A 25,786-nucleotide genomic window follows, 5' to 3' on the forward strand; every position below is an offset into this window, starting at 1 on the left:
GTGAACGAGATCTTTGTATTGATAGCCAACAGTTTCGGCCGTATCACAAGGCTGCAATGCATCTTGGGATTCTTTCAGGACGGTTCCGTGTCACAGACATTTAAAACGCGATTACAGTCTCAATAATAGAAATTGCAGCAAGAGACTCTCTCGGCTCGGCCGAAGGTGAAGGGAAAACTCGAGCACTCGTCCTCGCCAACTCCTCGGATCTCTCAACGCCCACCCGACCCACTCGTGGCTCCATCTGTCCTCACTTCTAGGCCTCGTGGCACTGACCTGCCGCGGCCCCCTCTCCGTCCCATACGGTCCCCACTGCCAGGGGGTGGCTGCGGCCCCCCCCCCCGGGGAAGGGGCGGCCTCCAGGCCCCGCGGGTGTATCCCGCACACCGCCCCCGCCCCCGCCCCCGCCCCGCCCGGCCCTCCGCCGCCGCCGCCGCCGCCGCCCCGCGCAGGCGGCCCCCGGGCCGCCCCACCCAGGGCTACCCGCGCCCGGCGCCGCTGTCAGCGCTCCACGTGCCACCCGGCCCCGCGCGGCGCGCCGCCCGAGCCCACCGGACCCCACCCCACCCGCAGCCCCACTGGGCTCCGGGCCCAGGCCGGCTGCTCCCGCCCTCGCCTAGCCCGGCTTCCTCCCGCGCCCCGAGGCCGCCCCGCGCATCCCGGCCCTTTACCCGGAGGGCCTCCCGCGCCGCTGCCGGCTCCGTGGTTGGGGGTGGCGGCGCCAGCTGGGGGCGGCGGCTGCTGGGCCGGGCCCCGCAGGAAGGACGGCACGAACTCGGCGGCGTGGACGTTGGGCACGAAGGGCTTGGCGTTGACGTTGAGTTGCCGGCTGAAGGCCGCACTGAGGTGCTCACGCTGGGCCTCGGTCGCCGCCGTCGCTGCCGCCGCCAAGGGGCCGCCGCCGCCGCCACACGGGCCCGGCCCGGGGGCTTCCATGTCCGCCTGGTCCCAGCAGTCGGGCGCCGAGTCGCTGCTGCTGCTGCCGCTGCTGCTCCCGCCGCCGCCGCCGCCACCACCGCCACTGCCCGGATCCATGATCGGGGGGGCCGTGTGTGTGGTGAAGAGAGGGCGGGAAATGGAGGCGGGGGCGACGGACCGGGCAGGAGGAGGCCGCGATGACCCGGCGAAGCGGCGAGGCAGAGGGGCCAGGGGCTAGCGACACAATCCCCGGCGTTGTCGCGGCGAAGGCTCCAGTCCCAACTCCGCACTCGCGACAACGGCGGCGGCGGCTCAACCCTCCTCGTGTGTGCGAGCGGATCTCCTCCCACCCAACCCCAACCACCTCGGACCGCCTCACCGCCAACCCCACGCCGGCGCGGATTGACCCCTCCCTGCCACCCGTACCTTCGCCTCGGTAGTTCTTGGCCCTGCCCTTCCCAGTTTCCGGCTATGAGGCGCTGCAGCAGATGGAACTACGAGTTCCGGCAGCACCCGCACGACCCCGCTGCGGTTTTCCCGGGAGCCGACGGGAGTCGGAGTTCCGAACCCCAGAGCAACCGGAAGCGGCTCTGGCTCCCGGCAGGCAGCGCGAGGAGGCGGAGGTCCAGTAGTCGCTCCACGGCCCCACCTGTCACTTGGTGGGGGCAGGGGTGGGGGCGCGTCTTTGCGCGACACCTCAGACCCCGGGGTGGTCCTCGCCGTCCTGTTGGGCACAGGATGCGGGGAAACGGACAGCAGTTCTAAGGCGCAGAACACAGCGCTCCCCTCCTGGAATTCTTTCCTTCTCGCATCACCAGCCTGTGCGCTCTCTGCTTCTCAGTCTCCCTACCTTGTGCTCTCTTTCCACCTTCCTTCTCCCCGCCCCCAGCCAGATTTTGCCCTACATTTCAAAGCCGACGCTGCGCGTCTTACATTTTATGTATTCATTTGGTAGAAGAGAATAAAACCGTGAGACAGTACAACTTAAACTGTAGTGTGGCTCGTAAAGCGCTCGGGCCCAGGCTCTGCCCCGGCACAGGGGATTATTAACTGGAAACTTGGAATGACTCACCGTCTGTTAGACTATTCATTTAAAGCCTTCACCCAAACTTTTCCATCACTCCCTCCTCCCGGCCAAGGGCCTTGCAAATTAAACAGAGGATTGGCCTCTTCCATAATGTATCCAGCTGTATCCAACGAATACGGTTATTTTGGTGCGTCCAGCTTCTATACGCATCATTAGGTGAAGTGTTTTTTTTCTGAACGATGGGATTTGCTCGAGTATTCCCGTAGTGTTTTATTGACTGCTTCTCACGCGGGCAGACTGAGTTTAGGTAAACATGGGGGTGGGGGGGGAGCGAAAGATAAATACTTGGACCCAATTACATAAGGTAGGAAAATAACGTTGTTCTGAGTACCTGTTAAGTTTTCCTGTAATTCACCCATGCGGAGCCCAAACGGGGAAAAACATATTGTTGACATTTTCTCCAAGGAGTCTAGACAAGAGTGCAACTAACCTGCTAAAAATTAGAGAGTAAACGCGTAGACACACAGAGAATAGATGTTTCTTAACAACCGTATGTTACATCGAGAGAGGGAACACAAGCAGGGGGAGTGGGAGAGGGAGAAGCAGGCTTTCCCGCTGAGCGGGGAGCCCGATGTGGGGCTCGATCCCAGGACCCCGGGATCATGACCTGAGCCGAAGGCAGATGCTCAACGACCAAACCACCCAGGTGCCCCTTTTTCCTGAACTCTTCTTAATACTTGAGATATCAAGTGCTGTAAGTGTGAAGAAACCAGGGACCTCCGTTATAACAAGCCTGGCTTTAAGTTTTTCTTCAGATCTGTGGTCAGTGCTCCCTGAAATCTTCTGGACATTGATTTTTCTTTTTTTCCATGATAGATGATGTAGTCCCCAGATTAATAGAAAGTTCAGGTTACATACTATTAATATAGTTCTCTGAAGACCCATTGAAATCTTTCTTAAGAGTGTCCCACTTTAAAGTTGGTATTAAGTGATTGCCCTCAAATTTACTCAGAACTTATTAACAATTGATATATAAACTCCTTCATATAAGGGAGACCTGCATTGCTATTGAGATAAATATTTTTATCTTGTATTCACAACAGGAAGAAAATACAGTGTGTCCAAAAGAAAGTGCCTTCTCACTCAAGATTGGCACCCCCTAACCTACTCCTAAAAACAAAGTCAACACACACACACACAAATGTCAAAACAAGCAGCTGACTGAAAGAGTGACCCACACTGTCCTCCAACTGCTTTATCATTTGATGCCATACTTCAACGCGGATCACCCATAGGGCACTGGATGATGGATCCCTCTTAGGTTAGCTCTTCACATCAAATTAAATTAGCAGTGTCTTTGTGCCTGCGGGTTTTTTCTAGAGACAAAGACAAAAACCGCTGAGACCAGCTGCTTAGAAAAGCAGTTGATGTCAGGTCCCTGAATAGGATAATTATGGAAATTCAGGAAAGAATCCACTCCATTGGTTTTCAAAAGCCTTGACCTGCCAGGGTTGAGGCACTGCTCCAGCAGGAAAATGAGAAGCTCTTCTTGATAATTGTTGTTGTGCTAAGATTGAGAGACTTGAGGTCAGCATCTTTTCATCTTCTTTATATTCCCAACGCCCGGTGTGATGCCTGGCATAGGAAACGTGCTTAACAAATGTTTCACTGAATGAATCAGTGCATCAATAGGAAGTTTCCGGTGATACTGCCCTTTTATACTCACTTAGGGCTGTTGAGACACAGGACTATCAACTTTAAGAGAGCTTTCACAAGGACATCCTGCTCTGTGCTGTGATGCACACACAGGGTTAGCCTGATAACCGCTGTACTTGACAACGCCATACTTATTCAAGGTCTGAGCCTTTCCACGACAGAGAGTTCCCATCTTCCGATGCAAGCCCCACCAGCTGGCATTCCTAGTATTCTCTCTCTTTTGTGCTCTGCCATCTTCCTCTCCTCACTTAGAAAATCTGCCTTTAAAGTGAATCAGGGGGTGTCTGGGTGGCTCAGTTGGTTAAGCGACCGCCTTTGGCTCAGGTCATGATCCTGGAGTCCCGGGATCGAGTCCCACATCGGGCTCCCTGCTCAGCAGGGAGTCTGCTTCTCCCTCTGACCCTCTTCCCTCTCATGCTCTCTGTCTCTCATTCTCTCTCTCTCAAATAAATAAATAAAATCTTTAAATAAATAAACAAATAAAAGCTTATCTTTTAGGGGGCACCTGGGTGGCTCAGTCTGCTAGGTGTCCCACTCTTGATTTCAAGCTCAGGTCTTCATCTCAGGGTCATGAGTTCAAGCCCCGCAAAGAGCTCCACACCTAAACAAATAAAAGTTTATCTTTTATGCTTCTGAACATAAGGCTGATATGAAAACTCATGGCCATCCCAGGGGTTTAGTGGATGAAAACATGTGCACACACATGGACACTGAGGTAGCAGGGCCACTCCTGGAAATGTTTTCTGTAGAAATGTGAATGCAAGTGTAAAAAGCTGTCCTTTCCAGCATTTTTGCAGCAGCTCCAAACCAGAAACAACCTAAATGTCCATCAACAGGGAAATTCTGATTAAATACATGATGGATAGCAACAGTATGGAATAATATGTAGCTATCAAAAAAGAGTGACACAGACTAGGTGCTGATGGGGAAATCCATTTATAATATATGATGAAGTAGGCAAGAGCAATATACCTTGTATGTGTAGAATATACAGCGGATCAGTGTATCTAGTGTAATCCTATTTCTTTAAAAACACCTAGATTTTTCCTCTCCCTGGCATGCTCCTTCCCTAGATCTTCACCTCTCTAGCTCATTGTCATTCAGTGCCAATGTGTCCTCTCCTAACCACCTTGGCCCTCCACCAACCCACATCACTCTCTACCCTCTTGCCCAGTTTTATTTTTTCAGATGCCTTATCACAATCTGAAATTCTTATTTGTTCCCATGCTTACTACCCATCTCCTCCTACTGGAAAATTAATTCCACGACTCTGTTATTTGCTATTGTGTTCTCGTGGCTTGCAACATTGCCTGGCATGGGTAAAGTGCTCAGTAAACATTTGAGAGAGAAAGAGACATATGTATCTCTTTGTTATAAAACTTTTTAAAGTGTGAATAGTTACATATTAAATTGTTAATGGAAGGTGTATTTGTGGGATGGGATTGGATGTGGAATGGAGAGCAGCTAGAAGAAGAAATTGCAATTTTTTACTATACTTTTATGTTTGGATTTTCCTACAAGAAACAAATTGCTTTAAAAAATTCTTTTATCGGGCGCCTGGGTGGCTCAGTTGGTTAAGCGACTGCCTTCTGCTCAGGTCATGATCCTGGAGTCCCGGGATCGAGTCCCGCATCGGGCTCCCTGCTCAGCAGGGAGTCTGCTTCTCCTTCTGACCCTCTTCCCTCTCGTGCTCTCTGTCTCTCATTCTCTCTCTCTCAAATAAATAAATAAAATCTTAAAAAAAAAATTCTTTTATCAGGGTGCCTCGCTGGCTCAGTCTGAAGAGCATGCGACTCTTGATCCTGATCTCAGGATCGTGAGTTCAGAGCCCCATGTTGGGTAGAGGGATTACTTAAATAAATAAAACTTTTAAAAAATGAGGTGAAATTCACATAATATAAAATGAACCATTTTCAAATAAACGATTCAGGGGCGCCTGGGTGGTGCAGTTAGTTGAGCGTCCTACTCTTGGTTTTGACTCAGGTCATGATCTCAGGGTGGTGAGATCAAGCCCCACATCTGGCTCCACACTCAGCACAGAGCCTGCTTGAAATTCTCTCTCCCTCTGCCCCTCCTGTTCATGCTCTTTCTCTCTAAAATAAATTTTTTAAAAATTTATTAAAAATAAATAAATAAATGGGGCATCTGGGTGGTTCATTTGGTTAAGCATCTGCTTTCAGCTCAGGTCATGATCCCAGGGTTCTGGGATCGAGTCCCACATCGGGCTTCTGGCTCAGCAAGGAGCCTGCTTCTCCCTCTCCCTCTGCCTCTCTCCCGGCTTGTGTTCTGCTCTCTCTTGCTCTCGCTCTCTCTCAAATAAATAAATGAAATCTTAAAAAAAATAAATAAGAAATAAAAATAAATTAAGAAATAAAAATAAAGTGAACAATTCAGGTGTAATCAGTGCATTCACAATGTTGTGCAACCACCACCTTTGTCCAGTACCAAAACATTTTTATCATGGCACAAGGAAACCCATGACTGTTCCAGGAATTGTTCCCATTCCCATGGAAACATGCTCCCCATTCTCCTCTCCTTCCTGCCCCTGACAACCACCAATCTCCTTTCTATCTCTAAATTTACCTATTCTAGACATTCATATAAAAGGAGTTACACAATAGACAACCTTTTGTACCTGGCTTCTTTCACTTAGCATAGAGTTTTCAAGGTTCATCCACATTGTAGCATGTATCAGTACCTCATTCCTTTTCATGGCTGAGTAATATTCCATCGTAGGCACGTACCACTGCTTATGTATCCATTCACTCAATGACGAGCAAATTGCTTTTGTAACTTAAAGACATTTTTATTTCCTTTTTTTTAAAGATTTTATTTATTTATTTGAGAGAGAGAGAATGAGAGATAGAGAGCACGAGAGGGAAGAGGGTCAGAGGGAGAAGCAGACTCCCCGCTGAGCAGGGAGCCCGATGCGGGACTCGATCCCGGGACTCCAGGATCATGACCTGAGCCAAAGGCAGTCCCCCAACCAACTGAGCCACCCAGGCGCCCAGACATTTTTATTTCTTTTTTTTTTAATTTTTTTTATTGTTATGTTAATCACCATATATTACATCATTAGTTTTTGGTGCAGTGTTCCATGATTCATTGTTCATAACACCCAGTGCTCCATGCAGAACGTGCCCTCCTCAATACCCATCACCAGGCTAACCCATCCCCCTCCCCCCTCCCCTCTAGAACCCTCAGTTTGTTTTTCAGAGTCCATCATCTCTCGACATTTTTATTTCTTAAAAAAGATTTTATTTGGGGCGCCTGGGTGGCTCAGTTGTTAAGTGTCTACCTTCGGCTCAGGTCATGATCCCGGGGTCCTGGGATCGAGTCCCACATCGGGCTCCCTGCTCAGCGGGAAGACTGCTTCTCCCTCTCCTCCTCCCCCTGCTTGTGTTCCTGCTCTCGCTGTCTCTCTCTCTGTCAAATAAATAAATAAAATCTTAAAAAAAAAAAGAATATGTAAAGCCTACTTTTCAGTCCCTGTGTTTGTCTTTTAACTGCTATAGAGTAAATCCATCTATGTTTATACTTCTTTTTTATTTGTCCATTTTCCTACTGATAGGCTGTTAGGTTATTTCCAAACATGTTTTCTACCAAAGGTATCCTTTCAGAAAACAAGTTGCAGAAATTTCCATTCAAATTAGATTTAGCCATAAGAAATGTATTATTTTACATAACTATGTTAAAAATTCAACTGGTGAAATTTTAAAGATCTTATTGGCTTTGTTCAGTGATTCATGAATTAAACAGCTTCCCATCTAGCAGACAGAAGGGAGCTCGAAGAGCTGAACAAAATGAAAGACTTCTACAGGCAGAAGGGAGTGGGACAAGGAAATTATGCTAGCAAAAAGGAAGATTGGAGGGGCGCCTGGGTGGCTCAGGTGGTTAAGCGTCTGCCTTCGGTTCAGGTCATGGTCCTGGGGTCCTGGGATTGAGTCCCGCATCGGGCTCCCTGCTCAGTGGGGAGCCTGCTTCCCCTTCTGTCTGCCACTCCCCCGCTTGTGCTTTCTCTCTCTCTGACAAATAAATAAATAAAACCAAAAAAAAAAAAAAAGGAAGATTGGTTGTGGCAAGGTCACTTTCCTTTGGCAGATGGCAGAGGTCTATCAGGCAGATGACCTCATTAGTGCTGACCAAGTGATTCCTGATTGACTGATTGAAGATGCCATTTCTGGGAGAGGCCAACACTGAAATTAAGTTGTCTCAGTTTGTTGATGTGGGCTTAGCATAAATGACTCTATTCTAGGCCTGTTGTCTTATTTCTAACAATAAACCCTAAGATAGGACTGACTTCTTAGTCCATTGGGTCAGGAGCTTAATGACATCATCAAGGGCCTGTTCCTTTCCATTTATCTGCTGCCTTGGATGTTGGCTTCATCCTCAGGCAGGGCCCAAGACGGCTGCAGATCCCCAGGTGCCAAGTCCAGAGAAACAATAGACAGCATCTCATCCTGCGGCTCTCTTCTAAGAATGAGGAAGTTTTTCCCAGAAACCCTCCAGGAGGTATCTCCCCCATGCCATTGGCATGAATTGGGTCAGATACCCATTCTTGAAAAGGACGTCTCTTTGTATTGTGGTAAAACATACACGAGATAATATTCACCGCGTGAACCAATTATAAGTATATAGCTCAGTGGTATTAAGTACATTTCACACAGTTGTGCAACCATCACCACCATCCAGCTCCAGAACTCTTCCATTTTTCCAACCTGAAATGCTATACCCATGAAACCCTAGGTCCCCATTCTCCTCTCCCCCAGTCCCTGGTAACCACCATGCTATTTTCTGTTTCAGAGGGACTTCAACTACTCTAGGCACCTCATATAAATGGAATCCTACAGTGATCCTATACAAATATTGTATAACTTAGCATAATATCCTCAAGGTTCATCCATGTTACAGCATATGTCAGAATTTCCTTCCTTTTTTAGGGCTGAATAATTTTCCAGTGTGTGTGTGTGTGTGTGTGTGTGTGTGTGTGTGTGTGTGTGTGTGTTTTGTTTATCCATTCATCTGTCAGTGGACACTTGGCTTGCTTCCACCTTTTTGGAATAATGCTGTTGTGAATTTGAATGCTCCATACTGTTTTTCACAAGGCTAAACCATTTTTTAAAAAAAGACTTTATTTATTTACTTGAGAGAGAGAGAACACAAAGGAGAGTGAGAGGCAGACTCCCCGCTGAGCAGGGAGCCCAATGCAGGGCTCAATCCTGGGACCCTGGGATCATGACCTGAGCCAAGGGCAGATGCTTAACTGACTGAGCCACCCAAGGCCCCCAAGGCTAAACCATTTTTTTAAAGGAGATATTATCTTAATTTTTTTTAAAGAATTTATTTATTTGAGGGGTGCCTGGGTGGCTCAGATGGTTGGGTGTCTGCCTTCGGCTCAGGTCATGATCCCAGGGTCCTGGGATCGAGCCCTGCATCGGGCTCCCTGCTTCTTCCTCTCCCTCTGCCTGCTGCTCCCCCTGCTTGTACACTCTCTCTGTCAAAAATAAATAAAATCTTTAAAAAAAAAAAGAATTTATCTGAGAGAGAGAGAGAGCATGAGCAGGGGAAGGAGCAGAGGGAGAGGGAGAAAGAGACTCCCTGCTGAGTGCAGAGATCCACGTGGGGCTCAATCCCAGGACCCCAAGATCATGATCTGAACCACCCAGGTACCCCACGGCTAAACCATTTTACATTTTTACCAGCAGTGCACAAGTGTTCCGATTTCTCCACATCATTACCAGCATGGATTACTTTATGTTTTGTTTGTTTTAATAATAGCCATCCTAGGGGCTCCCGGGTGGCTTAGTCGGTTAAGCATCCAACTCTTGATTTCAGCTCAGGTCATGAGATCAAGCCCTGTGGGATTAAGATCCTTTCTCTTCCCACCTCCCTCTGTCTCTCTTAAAAAAAAAATAGCCATCCTAATGAGTGTGAAATTGTATCTCACTGTAGAAAGGGGATTCCTTAGACTAGTGGTTTGCACTGTTGGTTGCACGTTAAAATCACCTGGGGGAATCTTAAACTTAACCCATCTGCAGACTCTGATTTAATTGGTCTTGGGTAAGATGTGGGCATTGATACATTTTATTTTTATTTTTTTTAAAGATTTTATTTATTTATTTGTCAGGGGGAGAGGGAGTGAGAGAGAGCACACAAGCAGGGGGAGATGTAGGCAAAGAAAGAAGCAAGCTCCCCACTGAGCAAGGAGCCTGACACGGGACTTGATCCCAGGACCCTGGGATCGTGACTTGAGCAGAAGGCAGACACTTAACTGTCTGAGCCACCCAGGTGTCCCATGGGCATTGATACATTTTAAATATGAGGCCTCTATGTGAGGCCAAGCTGGAGAACTACTGTCTAAAGACAAATCATCTAGCAAAAAAAAAAAAAAGTATGTTGGGGAACCGATCACAGCATTCAATACTGCTCAGAATTGAAACTACAGCGTCCTTAGTTGGGTTTCTGTACTTGATATGTATGGCTAACTCTAAATTATGCATAGAAATCTAGAAGCAGGTAGCATGTTAGCCCAGGTAACCGTAATGGATAGAAAATAGGACTTGCTGCTTAATTTCCTCGCCCAGCAAATATTTTGGTAGAACTGGCAACAAACACTATGGTAAATTGACTGCTTCTGCACTTTGGCTAGACTTTCTCCTTTCATGTGGTTGGTTTTTGTTTTTAACAGCTTGTTGAGATTCCATTCACATGCCATACAATTCACCCATTTATAGAGTGTACCGCTCAGTGGTGTTTTAGTATATTCACTGTTGGGCAACTGCAGCCAAATATCACGGTGTGTGTTTGTTTTTGAAGTCTGGATGAATGGTAATGCAGTTTGGACCGAAATGACCCAGTACGCTGACATCAAGCAGAAAAGAAGCAGAAACAGGGGGTCTTTTTTTTTTTTAAAGATTTTATTTATTTATTTGACAGAAAGAGACACAGTGAGAGAGGCAACACAAGCAGGGGGAGTGGGAGAGGGAGAAGCAGGCTTCCGGCCAAGCAGGGAGCCCAATGAGGGGCTCGATCCCAGGATCCTGGGATCACGACTTGAGCTGAAGGCAGACGCTTAACGACTGAGCCACCCAGGGGCCCCAGAAACAGGGGGTCTTGATGAGTCAGAAAATCCATAAGCAAGGAAGACCGCAGTGTGCAAGGTAACAAAGGTAATGAAATACTGAATGGATAGTAGATGACAGGGATGTTAAATTTAGTAATTCCAGCACAAGCACAATGACTTTGAGCCCCAGAACTCTGTCTGAAGGAGTCAATCAACCAATTCTCGAGCGGAAATTGGCTTCCTCAAGGAGCTCCTGTGGGTTAACCGCCTGTTCAGTAGAACTGCTATGAAAACCAGTTGTTCTGGTTTTCTCAGGACTGGGAGACGCTTCCATGAGTCAATCTTCTATGTCCCTTTGTAGGCTTCATTTTCCAAGACCATCCACCCAGGGGAAATGCTTGCTTTCAGAGATCTTAGCCAATATAATCCCGGTGCCCTCTGTGACTAAAATCCAGGAGGTTTAATGATTGCTGACCCCTGCCGGCTTTCCCTGTAAATGGTTTGTCCCCCTGAAGCAGAAGGCAGATGCAAGGACATTCCCCCCACCAGGAGCTGCCTGTTTCCTCAGCCTGGCCCAGCTCTGCTCCCTGTGTTAGCAAAGCTTGGCTATTAAATGGTATCTAGGTAGCCGCGGTCCCCAGGTTCCACTAGCCTATTGATTTACATTTGAAACAGCTGTCTCATTGCTAATGATTATCTCATTACATCCCCTTTGTGAGTGCCAAAGACCCATAATGGAGAGCACAGAGAAAGTCTGATAATGATCCGTTAACTCAGATGAAAAGTTGATTCATTCTGCAAAAATCAGGGCTCATTATTCCCGAGGTATTAACATATTGCTTATTATGTTTTACCTCTAAGAGCCTGGCCAGCTTCATTCCAGGGTCCTGGCCTGTTTTCACAGATACCTTGTGGGGGAGGGGGTGTTTATAAGTGGGATCAGGAAAACAACTTCAGTAGCTTCAAGCTAACCCAGTAAATAATGTGTATGTTTTGCAACTATGTAATAATAGCAATTGTTATTTAACCATTTTCATGGCACAATTTGGTGGCATTAAATACATCCCTATTGTTCTGCAACCGTCACCACCGTCCATGTCCAGAACTTTTTCATTTTTTTCTAACAGAAACCTTGTAAACACTAGCTCCTCATTCTCTCTTTTCCCTAGTCCCTGGTAACCCCTATTTTATTTTCTGTCTCTATTAGTTTGCCTTCTCTAGGTATCACATATAAGTGGAATCATACATTTCTTTTGTGCCTGGCTAATTTCACTTAGCACGTTTTCAAGATTCACCTGTGTTGTAGCCAGTATCAAAATCTCAAGCTTTTTGTTTACACATGCATCTTTGGGCGGATACTTGGTGGTTTCCACCTTCTGGCTGTGGGGAACAATGCTGCTAGGAACGTAAGTGTACAATGTATCTATTTGGGTCCTTGCTTTCAAATCAAGTGGGAATTACTGGATCATATGGCTATTATCTTTATTATTTTTTAATTATTCATGACATTTAAAAAAAGATTTTATTTGAAAGAGAGGGAGAGAGAGCGCGCACGCGCGGGCAGAGGGGCAGAGGGAGAAGCAGAATCCCTGTTGAGCCGGGAACCCTGATGTCCTGGGGTTCCACCCCAGGACCCTGAGATCATGACCCAAGCCAAGCCGAAGGCAGCCGCTCAACCAGTTGAGCCACCCAGGCGCCCCTAGCTATTATCTTTAACAATAACCTCCAGGTCTGCATGTATTATGTCCATCGTCAAGGGAAGAGACAGAGTTCAGAGATACTGAATTACCTGAACCCAGGTCTGTCAGACTGCAAAGCTATGGCTCATTCTCTACGGATGTAGAGACATAATCCTAACATCACTGGTGTGTCTTGATTAAGGACTCAATCAGAAATTGCACAAGTCAATTTCTCTAAAGAATGCCTCTTAATGCTTTGCTTTAACAAATAAGCTATTTTCTGATCAGTTGGATTGAAAATGAATCTCTGGTTTAAAAATGTCACTGATTCCATCAGAATGGCTGAGCATTCTAAAAATGTCACTGATTCAAACTTCCAAAGAAGATTGGGAGCATTTTATAACAAAAGTAGGAACAATAATGCCAAAAAGCATAATACGAGAGAAAAGAGAAACCAAGATAAACAAAAGGGAGAAGGGGGAAAGGATATCAAGATTTGCCGAGTGAGGGGCGCCTGGGTGGCTCAGTCGTTAACCGTCTGCCTTCAGCTCAGGTCATGATCCTGGGGTCCTGGGATCGAGTCCCGCGTCGGGCTCCCTGCTCCGCGGGAAGCCTGCCTCTCCCTCTCCCACTCCCCCTGCTTGTGTTCCCTCTCTCGCTGTGTCTCTCTCTGTCAAATAAATAAATAAAAATCTTAAAAGAAAGAAAGAAAGAGAGAAAAGAACAGGCAGGCTGGGATCAAGCTCAGAAAGGCAACCAGCGCTTCTTGGCACACGGTTCTCTTCAATCTTTTGCTACTTCTCCGAAGACTGATGATATCCGGAGGAAGAAATCCCATTAGAGGAAGTGCAGGAGAACCAGGAGGCTGTTGATGAATCAGTGAGGCAAGAATAAGTAGGTGAAGTGAACTGAGGACAGGGACAGTTTTTAATGTCACTCCTGTCCTGAAAACTGTATTCGGCTTACGTGGCCTCATACGCTGGTAAATGTACTCAGTGTTCCCGAGTGTGCTTCGATGCTTGTCAGGACCCCAGGAAAGCTAGTATCAATAATGGAGGCCAGTCACATGTGGGGAGGTCAGGAGTCTGGGAGGGAAGGTGGACCCCAACATCGTAGGTTGTGTTGTATTCGTTGTGCTAAATTCAATTTCGGGGAAATGACTTCAGGATCAGTAAAAAGTTCGTTGGTCCACAGGAGACTCACAGTGAATTAAAATAAAATGAAGGAAGGAAGGAACGAACGAACAAACGAACTAGTGTATACTCTACTACCAAAGAGAGGTACACAATCCACCCATCTCTCTTTTCCCTGCGTGCTGAAGAACTTGGAGTTAAATATTGTCATCAGTCCATGTAGCCTTCCTCACCCTGTATTTAACTTCTTTAAAAGAATATCCAGGAAGGCTTCTCTTAGGAGGTGACCCCTTAGCTGGGTTCTGAAAGGGGTAGGAGTTCACCAGAGGAAATGATGCTCAACATTAACTCGCATAATATGCTTACTCAATTACTCGAGACTTCGGGGAAATGTATGGCCATAATTGTAGCAGAATAAGGTTTTACTTACTTAAAATGGTTATTGAGGGCACCGGGGTGGCTCAGTCGGTGAAGCGTCTGCCTTCAGCTCAGGTCCTGATCCCAGGGTCCTGGGATCTTGTCCCTTGTCGGGTTCCCTGCTCAGCGGGGAGTCAGCTTCTCCCTCTCCCTCTGCCACTCCCTGTTCCCCTCCTTGTGCTCTTTCTCCCTCTCTCACAAAAATAAATAAATATAATCTTTAAAATCGTTATTGAAGGGTAGCAGAATATGCCACCCCAAAATATGCCACTTTGGCATAAGGATTATTTTGAACCGAGAACAACTGAGAAGAAACAGATTTAAGAAAAATTCTGTGCCCTTGCCCTATTTGCCTACAAGTAGGACAAAAATTTGTAAACGTGTCTCCCCTCCCCCAATACCAGGAAGGACAGAAGTTGATCCCTGGAGACAACTCTAGACCTGGATCATTAAGAAAGGCATCTGCATAACAAACCCCGCTAACGATTAGCCCTCACCACCCTTCGTCTCCCCGTATATTTACCTTCCCATGATTTGCTGCCTCTGGAAGCTCAAAGTCCTTTTCCTTTGGTTTGTCACTTCTCCAAAAATTCATTGCTCTTTTGTTCAGAGGCTATGTAAGCCCAAGTTCTAACCACCCCTTCCTTGTGTGAGTGCTTCCACTAAACGCACAAGCTTTTTCTCTTGTCAGTCTGTCTCTTGTTAGTTCAATTCACAGGGAAGAATTTACAGCCAGAGAACGTAAGGTGGGCGGAGGAAAAAGATTTCTTTTCTCCAAAAGATTTCTTTTCTCCCCTACGCTATCGGAGCAGCAGGCACTTCGGACCCATCACGTGGTGTAGGGTGATGGTGGGTGAAGCAGGAAATTGGAAGAAATGCGGGGTTAGTTCTGAGTTACCTAGAACCACTTTGATCCGCCTAGGTATGTAATTCCTTGCTCCTGGAACTCTTTTTTTTTTTTTTTTAAGATTTTATTTATTTATTTGAGAGAGAATGAGATAGAGAGCACGAGAGGGAAGAGGGTCAGAGGGAGAAGCAGACTCCCTGCCGAGCAGGAAGCCCGACGCGGGACTCGATCCCAGGACTGCAGGACCATGACCTGAGCCAAAGGCAGTCGCTTAACCAACTTAGCCACCCAGGCGCCCGCTTCTGGAACTCTTGAACAGAGTTCCCCTCTCTGGTACTCAAGGATGTGTTCTCAACATACCCGATGGCGGTGGTTCTCCGAGTTTAAGGCTATCAGATGTACCTGCGGGCTTGCTAGGAATGCAAGACTCAGGCTCCCAACGATGCTGGTGTCAGGTAGCTCATTCTTAAGAACAGAAAGAATGTCAGGGAGGGAGTGGGCGAGGAGAAGGGTTGGGCGTGGGATAAAATGAGAAGAAGAGGCAAAATCCAATCCTGCAGAGCCTCAACAGTAATGATGGCTGTCTAGCAGAGCTCCCCCCACGGCCTTGGCTCCCTCCATCTGTTCTCTGTACAGAAGTTGTTGGCATCCTCAGTTATTCTTCTACTCAAAATGCTGTGTAAGATGATTTCCCGTTGCTCCCAGAGGTGAAGGTCAAAGTCTTTATCATAGCCTGCAAGGCCATGCATCACTTGGCTCCCTGCTACCTGCTCTGATCACTCTGCTCAGCCCCGATGCGGGGCTCGATCCCAGCACCCTGGGATCATGACCTGAGCCAAAGGCAGATGCTTAACGACTGAGCCACCCAGGCGCCCCTATACAACTCGTTTTACAGATTTAATTTCTTCATCAGCTATTCTGTGAAGGTGGAGATTTAATATCATGTCCGGTTGCATGATGTAGTAGAGAGTTTCCCTGAAAAAGCAGGTTAAAACAAGGAGTCGTATTTTGTTTGAGTGTTTGTTTAGGAATTTTTTTAAAGATTTATTTATTTATTTGAGAGAGAGAGAGAGAGCACGAGAGGGAAGAGGCAGAGGAAGAGGGAGAGAATCTCAAGCAGACACGGCGCTGAGCACAGAGCCCGACTCAGGCCTCAATCTCATGACCCTGAGATCATGACGAGAGCCGAAACCAATTGCTGGACACCTAATCGACTGTGCCACCAAGGCGCCCCTAGGAATTGTTTTTTATTTATATATATAATATATAATAATATAAAATATGTATATTTTAAGGAATCTCTATGCCCCATGTGGGGCTCAAACTCATGACCCTGAGATCAAGAGTTACATTCTCTACCGACTGAGCCAGCAGGTGTCCTGGAATTGTGTTTTTATAAAAACAACAACAGCAACACCACCACACCTGCATGCTTAAAATTTACAAATGTGCTTTCATTTGTCAATCTCTTGAGGTAGGACCAAACCCTTTCTTCTAGGACAGGTCCAGGTGTTGGGGTTCTTTTTTTTTTTTTTAAGATTTTATTTATTTATTTGACAGAGACACAGCGAGAGAGGGAACACAAGCAGGGGAAGTGGGAGAGGGAGAAGTAGGCTTCCTGCTGAGCAGGGAGCCTGACGAGGGGCTCTATCCCAGGACCCCGGGATCATGACCTGAGCCGAAGGCAGACGCTTAACGACTGAGCTACCCAGGCGCCCCCAGTTGTTGGGGTTCTTGACCTAGTCTGAGAGTGATAATACCTACCGCTGACTGTCTTATGTGCAAGGACATCAATTGGAAGGCTCTGTGGCGGTGGTTGAGTGGAGACCCAGGTTTGGGAATGGAAATGCCAGAGGGCCAAGACCCGGGAAATGCCAAGCACAGCCACAAGCCACTGGCATGGTCTGGTCAGCACGCCCACATCCCTCTGACCTCTGCTCAACTCACAGTCCAGGGACAGAGCTGAGCATTGGCCAAGCTCTGCTCACATTCTCCCCGCCCCCCCCCCCCCCGCCTGCCCGAGTGGACTGTGGAAGGCGCTCATGTGGGACTGCTTCCCAGCAAGAGAAAGGTTCCCCACAAAGGTATTTATTTCCTCAGCCTGAAATGGATGTGTTACTAGAAAGAGGGAATGAATGTGGAATAAGTGAAAACAAAAAATACCAGGACAAACAGTGCTGGACAGACAGCCACGACATGGGCACAGCAGGACAGATGCCCGCACATTTGCCCACTCAGCCAAACTGGCAGAATGTCGTCCTTCCTGTTCAGCTCTTCGTGTAACAAATGTTCAATTCAGATCTACCAGACTCAAGATTTATTTTTTTTAATATTTTATTTATTTGACAGTGAGAGAGGGAACACAAGCCGGGGGAGTGGGAGAGGGAGAAGTAGGCTTCCCGCGGAGCAGGGAGCCCGATGCGGGGCTTGATCCCAGGACCCTGGGGTCATGACCTGAGCCGAAGGCAGACTTAACGACTGAGCCACCCAGGCGCCAGACTCAAGATTTAAATAGTGGCCGTGTACCTTTGGTCATACGCCGGATTCACTCTTGCTAAATCCAGACCTTGCAAATAATAATCAGCCATAGAGATGGACTTTTGATTCCCTCTGCACAGGGCAGGGTATGGTGAACAAGATAAGCCACAGGATATCCTGATGATCCACGAAGAGGAGTGCTGAGGGTCTATAGGTTTAAGAAGAGCCAGGGGAGGGCGCCTGGGTGGCTCAGTCGTTAAGCGTCTGCCTTCGGCTCAGGTCATGATCCCAGGGTCCTGGGATCGAGCCCCGCTTCGGGCTCCCTGCTCAGCGGGAAGCCTGCTTCTCCCTCTCCCACTCCCCCTGCTTGTGTTCCTGCTCTCGCTGTGTCTCTCTCTGTCAAATAAATAAAATCTTAAAAAAAAAAAAAAAAAAAAGAAGAGCCAGGGGAGAAAGAGGAGATAATAGAAAGAGCCCAACTTGGAGTCAGATAGACCTGAGTCTGAATCTTCTCGCAGTATTGAGCTGTGTGACTTTTGACAAGTTCCTTAACCTCTCTGAGCCCTTTTCCTGAAAGCATATTGCTTGTGCTCAGAGATGGTAATTATAATATGTTAATGGACATGATCGTGATAGTAACTCCTCTACATAATTACTCAAGACAACAGAAAGTGCATTGTTGCAAGACTGATTTGGGTCACGCATGAGAAAGAACTTTCTGCTCATTAGCATGGAAACGTGTGGGACTTAAGCCCTGGGGTCCAAGTGAGAGAGAGGGCAGGGCCTGGGCTGCTAGGGGAAGCACGGGGGACCATCAGAGGTAAGGTGCTGAGGGTGGGACCATGGGGGTGGCCTGAAGGGAACCCTTGGAGTCACAGGCAGACCCTGATTTTATGTAGGTGATGGGCCAGGATCTATGTGGGCCCTCGGGACCGACTCACCCCCATGCTACTTCTCCAGCTTCCCTTCCTGCCTCTCTCTCCATTGCTCTCTCTGCACTTGAGCAGCTCAGACCTCCTTTCTGATTCGCCAGTTCTTCACGCTGGTTTCTTCCTCATGCCCTGTATCCTTGGGGCTCCCTCTGCCTGGCATGCTGTGATGCCCGAACCTCACACGGCTGGCTACTTCTCATCACTCAGGTTTCAGCTGACATGTTACCTACCTCCTCCTCAGAGCGATTCCCAATTGAATACTATCCCCCTGCTCACCCCACCACGTTCTCTACCCTGTCACCCTCATTTTTAGTCAGTCCCATCATCTGCCCATAGATTCGGTATTTGCGAATCTGCCTACTTGCTGGAATTTATCTGTAACCCCCAAATCAACGCTCAGAGCACTTTCAGTCGTTGGTGGACGCGCAGAGTGGCAAAAGATTTCAGTCACCTGATGTGCCCATTCCCTGATGGATTGGAGCAAGGCCATGATCTGCCTTTTTGTTTCTGCTGTCATATTGTAAGCAAGTGCCCTTTTCCGGAGAATAAAGGGCACAGACTATCCGAAATTGATTCATGTCTATGGGTCCTCTTGCTTATTATTATTATTTAAAGATTTCCTTTATTTATTTGACAGAGAGAAAGAGGGAGAGAGCAAGCACATAAGCAGGGGGAACAGGAGAGGGAGAAGCAGACTTCCCGCTGAGCAGGGAGCCCGATGTGGGGCTCCATCCCAGCACCCTGGGACCATGACCTGAGCCGAAGGCAGATGCTTAACCAACTGAGCCACCCAAGTGCCCCTATTATTATTATTATTATTATTATTATTATTATTGCTCATCTCTGGGCTTGGGGAGTGTAAGTCCTCTGAGAGTAGCAGCCTCACCTTCCACATCCCCTGCTGCCCTCCCCCCCTTTGCCTAGCAGGCACTTAATAAAAGTATGTGTCACATCAGTGAGTGAAACAAAAGAAAAGATCGGCTGTCCTCATTCAGGAGGGAGGGTTAGGAGACAGGCGGGTCCACTGATGGGCGGGTCCACTGACTGGTGTGAGCAGATGGAAGCATGAGCGATGATGTGTAGATGGGAAGGAGCATGTGTGGGCAGGGAGGGACTAATGCAGAAACATCATTGTCTCTGCGGTTCTGCATACATGGACCGGGATGGACCCCTACATGGGTGGGCTTCTGAGTGTTTGCCAAAGCACACAGGCTGTAGCCCAGGGGAAGGCAGGACCATTGTCATATCAATAGCATCAATGGAGTGAGCTGCTTTTATGAGTCAGATGGTGTGCTGGTGTTTCATTCACATTTCTCTTTAGACCACACAAGTTCTCTGTGGGGATGGGATTATCCCCTGGAACAGGTGTAATCACTGGTCCAGGATCACTGAGCCACCAAGTGGCAGAGCTGAAATTCAAACCCAGGCCAGTCAGACGCCACACTGGGACCCCTTAACCACCACTAATCTGTTTCTCAAACTTCAGCCTTTACTTGTTTGCCGTCAGCACGTCTGTACTACTATTTACTTTATGTTTTTTCTTTAAACCCGCACCCTTTCTTCATCAAATTTATTTTATTTTATTTATTTTTTTAAAGATTTTATTTATTTATTTGACAGAGAGAGACAGTGAGAGCAGGAACACAAGCAGGGGGAGTGGGAGAGGGAGAAGCAGGCTTCCTGCTGAGCAGGGAGCCCGATGCGGGGCTCGATCCCAGGACCCTGGGACCATGACCCGAGCCGAAGGCAGACGCTTAACGACTGAGCCACCCAGGAGCTCTATTTTATTTTATTTTTAAAGATTTTATTTATCAATAAATATTTTATTTGTTGTTTATTTATTTTATTTATTATTAATAAATACATAGAGAGAGAAAGAGAGCACAAATGAGGGGAGGGGCAGAGGGGGAGAGACAAGCAGACTCCTCACTGAGCAGGGAACCTGACGTGGCGCTCGATCCTAGGACCCTGAGATCATGACCTGAGCTAAAGGCAGATGCTTAACTGACTGAGCCACCCAGGCACTCCATCAAATTTATTTATTTATTTATTTATTTTAAAGATTTTATTTATTTGTTTGACAGAGAGAGAGACAGCGAGAGAGGGAACACAAGCAGGAGGAGTGGGTGAGGGAGAAGCAGGCTTCCCGCCGAGCAGGGAGCCCTATGCGGGGCTCTATCCCAGGACCCTGGGATCATGACCTGAGCTGAAGGCAGACGCTTAACGCCTGAGCCACCCAGGCGCCCCATCCATCAAATTTATTTTGAAAGGAAACTTTGTTACTACAATCAACGGAAAACAAGTGTCCCTTCTTAGGGAGAGAAGATCATTTTGACAGTATATATAAAGGAAACAAAATACTGTTACATTTTGGCCAGACACTGTTACCTGCTTGAGGCTCATTTTCTCTTTGTTCACGGGGCAGGTTAGCAAGCCTTGGAAGTGTGTTAACGGAAGAGAATTCCCCTGAGGCTGTCTTCTAGAACTAATCAAGGGATATCTGAAAAGAGAATAATTGTCTCACTGTGTGACTCGCTGTTATTCAATGCCACGCCTCTCCACCCCCCAGGATCTCCCTGTAGTCCTAAAATCAATTCATGTGCCACCCAGGCTTTGGGAAAGGGGAAGTGGCTTCACACCTTTGTGGCCTTATGCCCTAGTGCACATCCTCTCTGAACAGTGTAAGGAGGCAAGTTCATGTCATGGAAAGTTGCAGAGGGAATTTAAGGAGCTAGAAATGCAACTCCTTGAGCTGACATTCGATCCAGTCCCAGGGAATAGGCCAAGGGGTCAGTCGCACCAGACGGTGAGTGTGCTGCTGTATTGGCTTTCTAGGGATGCATCAAAGTCACAATGTAGGGCTTTGAGAATGGTGGTAAGGATCATTGGAGGGAATAATAATTCATAATAAGGGCAGAGTAGGGGCACTGGTAATTGAGGACTGACACACAGTCCTTAGTAGGTGGAGAGCCAAGGTAGAAGATTGTTTTCTTGTTTTGTTTTTGTCTTGAGAGAGAGAGAGCAAGAGCATGCAGGAGCGGGGGGAAGGGGCAGAGGGAGAGGGAGAAGCCCAAGCAGGCTCCATGCTCAGCACAGAGCCCGATGCGGGACTTGATTCCAGGACCCTGAGATCATGACCTGAGCCGAAGGCAGACACTTAGCTGACTGAGCCACCCAGGCGTCCCTATATTTTTATTTTTAGAAAGAGAGAGTGTGAGAACAGGGAGGGGCAGAGGGAGAGGGGGAGAGAATCTTAAGCAGTCTCCACGCCCAGCATGGAGCCTGACGCAGGGCTCAATCTCAAGACCCTGAGATTATGACCTGAGCTGAAATCAAGAGTTGGACACTTAGCCGACTGAGCCACCCAAGCGCTCCACCCTTAGACATTTTAGAATGAATGTGCCCTCAGTTAAAAGATGGGATAAGAAAAAAAAGGGGGGGGCACGCCTGGGTGGCTCAGTCAGTTAAACATCTGCTTTTGGCTCAAGTCATGATCCCGGGGTCCTGCATCGGGCTCCTTGCTCAGCGGGGATCTGCTTCTCCCTCTCCCTCTGCCTGCTGCTCCACGAGCTTGCGCGTGTGCACTCTCTCTTTCACAAATAAATAATAAATAAATAATAAATGTTAACAACAACAAAAAATAAACAAGGTAGTTCACACAGGTCTATACAAGGAAAAGTCCTGGGGGTGAATCCGGAAGAAAAATATCTCTGTAGACAACTTCTCCGAGGTAGGGGAGGAAAGCAGTGCCGGGGCGGGGGGCAGCGGCAGATGAATCCCTGTTGAAAAATTCCTCCTACCTGATGTCCACGCAGCTCACCTTTCCTAGTCCTCTCCCTTGGTGGACATTACGGATTTCCTTCTCAGGCGGACAGAGTGCATTACTGAAGGTGAAACCCCTTGAAAATAACTCACTGCTTAAAGTGGTTATTGTTGACACTGTTAATAAATTGCTTCCTACATGAATAATATATGCAAATATTGAAGCGCAGCTCACAATTACAATGTAATCACCTTATAAATACTTTGCTGAATCAAGTCATTCTTGTGGCAATATCCTCAATTGGCATGATTTTTATTCAGCTCTATGGTTAGTCTGAAAATTTCATCTATGTGATGAATACAACCACCTTCATTTGGTCCTCTGTCATATTCTGGTTTTGCTAGATTGTTTTTCTGAGCCTATGAGTTTCATAGTGCTTATAGTAACTGTAAGGAGTATAATATGAAAGATCCTACTTTTTACAAAAAGTATATCAATATATAGTAGAAAAGAAAAAAAACCTATACTATCAATTATACTTCAATTAAAAAGAACAAGAAGAGCGCCTGAGTGGCTCAGTTGGCTAAGCATCCGACTCTTGGTTTTGGCTCAGGTCATGATCTCAGGGTCCTAAGATCAAGTGCCAGGTTGGGCTCCACGCTGGACATGGAGCCTACTTGAGATTCTCTTCTCCCTCTCCCTCTGCCCCTCCTCCACTCTCTCTCTTTCTCTCTCTCTCAAATAAATAAATTAATTTAAAAAAAAGAAGAAGGGGCGCCTGAGTGGCTCAGTTGGTTAAAAGACTGCCTTCGGCTCAGGTCATGTTCCTGGAGTCCCGGGATCGAGTCCCACATCGGGCTCCCTGCTCAGCAGGGGGTCTGCTTCTCCCTCTGCCTCTCTTCCCTTTCGTGCTCTCTCTCTCTCAAATAAATAAAATCTTTAAAAAAAAATAAAAAAAAGAAGAAAAAGAAAAAGTTAGCTTAGACTGAGGAAGTGAAAATCTGCCTGACCACTCAGCAGGCTGGAAAAACAGAAATAGAGAAAGCCCTTGGAAAGTTTTGTAACAGCCCCCTTTCTTTGAGTACTGCCTTTTTACTCATTGAGAAAATTTGTTCTATAAAATCATTGATAACCAGAAATTTACTATACCAGTACGAACATTCCAATGTTAATACCTAAGTCACTTTGACACAGAGAAGCTGCCTTGATTTCCAGCCCATGACAAAGTATCAGGTACTTGATTTTATGCATGCATCTATCCATCCATGCATCCATCCATCCATGTCAAACAGACTGAGATAACATTGACTAACATTTATTGAGCACTTATTATCTGCCAGTGACCATTCCAATCATTGTGCAATTATCTACTAGCTTAAGGTTTATAAGGACTCCCGAGATAAGTCATAGTACTCATTCTTATAGATGAGGAAACTGGCCGTAGAAATAGTAAACAAGGGGCGCCTGGGTGCCTCAGTTGGTTAAGCGACTGCCTTCGGCTCAGGTCATGATCCTGGAGTCCCGGGATCGAGTCCCACGTCGGGCTCCCTGCTCAGCAGGGAGTCTGCTTCTCCCTCTCGTGCTCTCTATTTCTCATTCTCTCTCAAATAAATAAATAAAATCTTAAAAAAAAAGAAATAGTAAACAATTTGCACAATATCACAACCCTGAAGTGACCGAGGAAGGATTTAGCATAGACCCCAGACCCATATTCTTTTTTCTTTTTTAACTTCCAGACTTACTAGAAAGTTGTAAGAGTGTTACAAGAAATTCCTGGAAAATCTTTACCCGGATTCCTTATGTTAACATTTTACTATATCTGCTTTATCATTCTCTATTTATTGCTATAAGTTTTTTTCTGAACTCTTTTTTTTTCATTTTTTTATTTTTTCAAAGATTTTTATTTATTTATTTGTCAGAGAGAGAGAGAGAGAGAGCACAAGCAGGGGGAGCAATAGAGGGAGAGGGAGAAACAGGCTCCCTACCGAGCAAGGAGCCCGATGTGGGGCTCGATCCCAGGACCCCGGGATCATGACCTGAGCCGAAGGCAGACGCTTAATGACTGAGCCACCCAGGCATCCCTTTTTATTTTATTTTTTAAAAGATTTTATTTATTTGAGAGAGAGAGAATGAGAGACAGAGAGCATGAGAGGGAAGAGGGTCAGAGGGAGAAGCAGACACCCCACCGAGCAGAGAGCTAGACGTGAGACTAGATCCCAGGACTCCAGGATCATGACCTGAGCCGAAGGCAGTCACTTAACCAACTGAGCCACCCAGGCACCCCTGAACTCTTTTACAGTACACCACTTTACCAGTAAGTACTTCAACGTGTGTGTTTCCTGAGAGCAAGGGCATAGCGAGATCAGGAAATTACCATTCATACAACATTACTATCTAATATACAGATGTCATTCAATTTCACTGATTATCCCGCAATGTCCTATAGAGCAAAATAAATAAATAAATAAATAATAAATTCTGGGTCATGTTGCGTTTGGTCGTCATGTCTCTTTAGACTCTTGATTTAGGGAAGATAGATAGTTCCTCTCTGTGTTTCATGTCATTGACCTTTTTGAAGAATACAGTCTAGACTGTGACACAAAAGCACAAAGGACACTGACATTAATACAGTGAAGATCGTTCCATCATCACAAGGATCCCTCATCTTATCTTTCATGTTAAATAATTTCTTCTTCTTTGTCTCTGTCTTTGTCTTTGAACATCCAATTTCTCTAGCACCAATGTTTCCTCCACTGAGCTGCTTTTGCAGCTTTATAAAAAAATCAGTCAGCCATACTTGTGTGGGTCCATTTCTGTGTCCTCTGTTCTGTTCCATCAATTTTATACCTCTATCCCTTCCCCAATACCACACAGTCCTGATAACTGTAGTTATAAAATAAGTCCAGATGTTGGGTAGACTGATTCCTCCCACTTTAGTCTTCTTTGAAAAACCTGTTATGGAGTTTAGAATTATCTTATCCAGAACTATAAAAAAATCTTACTTGGATTTTGACATGAATTGCATTATGTGTTTATCAATTTGGGAGACCTGACATATTTATTATGCTGAGTCTTCTAATCCATGAACATGGTCTGTGTCACCATTATATTTAGATTTTCCTTATCAGTGTTTATTAATTTTCAGTATAGAAGTCCTGTACATGCTTTGTTAGATTTGCACTAAATGTCCCATTTTTTTCTAAGGTATTGTAAATGGTATTGTGTTTAACGTTTTGGTGCCCAGGGGTGCCTGAATGGCTCAGTTGCTGAAGTGTCTGCCTTCAGCTCAGGTCATGATTCTGGGGTCCTGGGATCGAGCCCCGCATCGGGCTCCCTGCTCAGCAGGAAGCCTGCTTCTTCTTCTGCCCCTCCACTCCTGCTTTCTCTCTCTCTCTCTCGTGCTCTCACTCTCAAATAAATAAATAAAATCTTTTTAAAAAAGATTTTATTTATTTATTCATGAGAGATAGAGGGAGAGAGAGAGGGAAAGAGACAGAGAGAGAGAGAAGCAGAGGGAGAAACAGGCTCCCAAGAAGCAGGGAGCCCGATGTGGGACTTGACCCCAGGATCCTGGGATCAGGACCTGAGCCGAAGGCAGACGCTTAACCATCTGAGCCACCCAGGCGCCCTAAATAAATAAAATCTTAAAAACATATATTTTTTGGTGCCCACAAGTTCACTGATTGTCTGTAGAAAAGGCATTTGGAAAAAAAAAAGTCTTGGTTGCTGGCCCATGCCCAGAGATTCTGATTCTCTTGTTCTAGGTGGAAGCTGGCATCGATGTGATGTGATTTTATTTTATTTTATTTTTAA

The 25,786-nt window shown here is 46.6% G+C and overlaps 1 protein-coding gene across 1 annotated transcript in view; it reads right to left on the bottom strand.

Moving 5' to 3' along the window:
• Positions 1-1,035, bottom strand: part of GSPT1 (G1 to S phase transition 1) — a 38,877-nt gene extending 37,842 nt beyond the window's left edge. The window contains exon 1 of the mRNA XM_027610699.2: positions 672-1,035. Within this exon, the coding sequence (XP_027466500.1) occupies positions 672-1,035 (364 nt within the window). The remainder of the gene's footprint in view (positions 1-671) is intronic.
• Between the last annotated feature and the right edge of the window lie 24,751 nt (positions 1,036-25,786).

Source organism: Zalophus californianus, chromosome 10, assembly GCF_009762305.2.
Source record: "Zalophus californianus isolate mZalCal1 chromosome 10, mZalCal1.pri.v2, whole genome shotgun sequence".
Classification (NCBI taxonomy): domain Eukaryota; kingdom Metazoa; phylum Chordata; class Mammalia; order Carnivora; family Otariidae; genus Zalophus; species Zalophus californianus.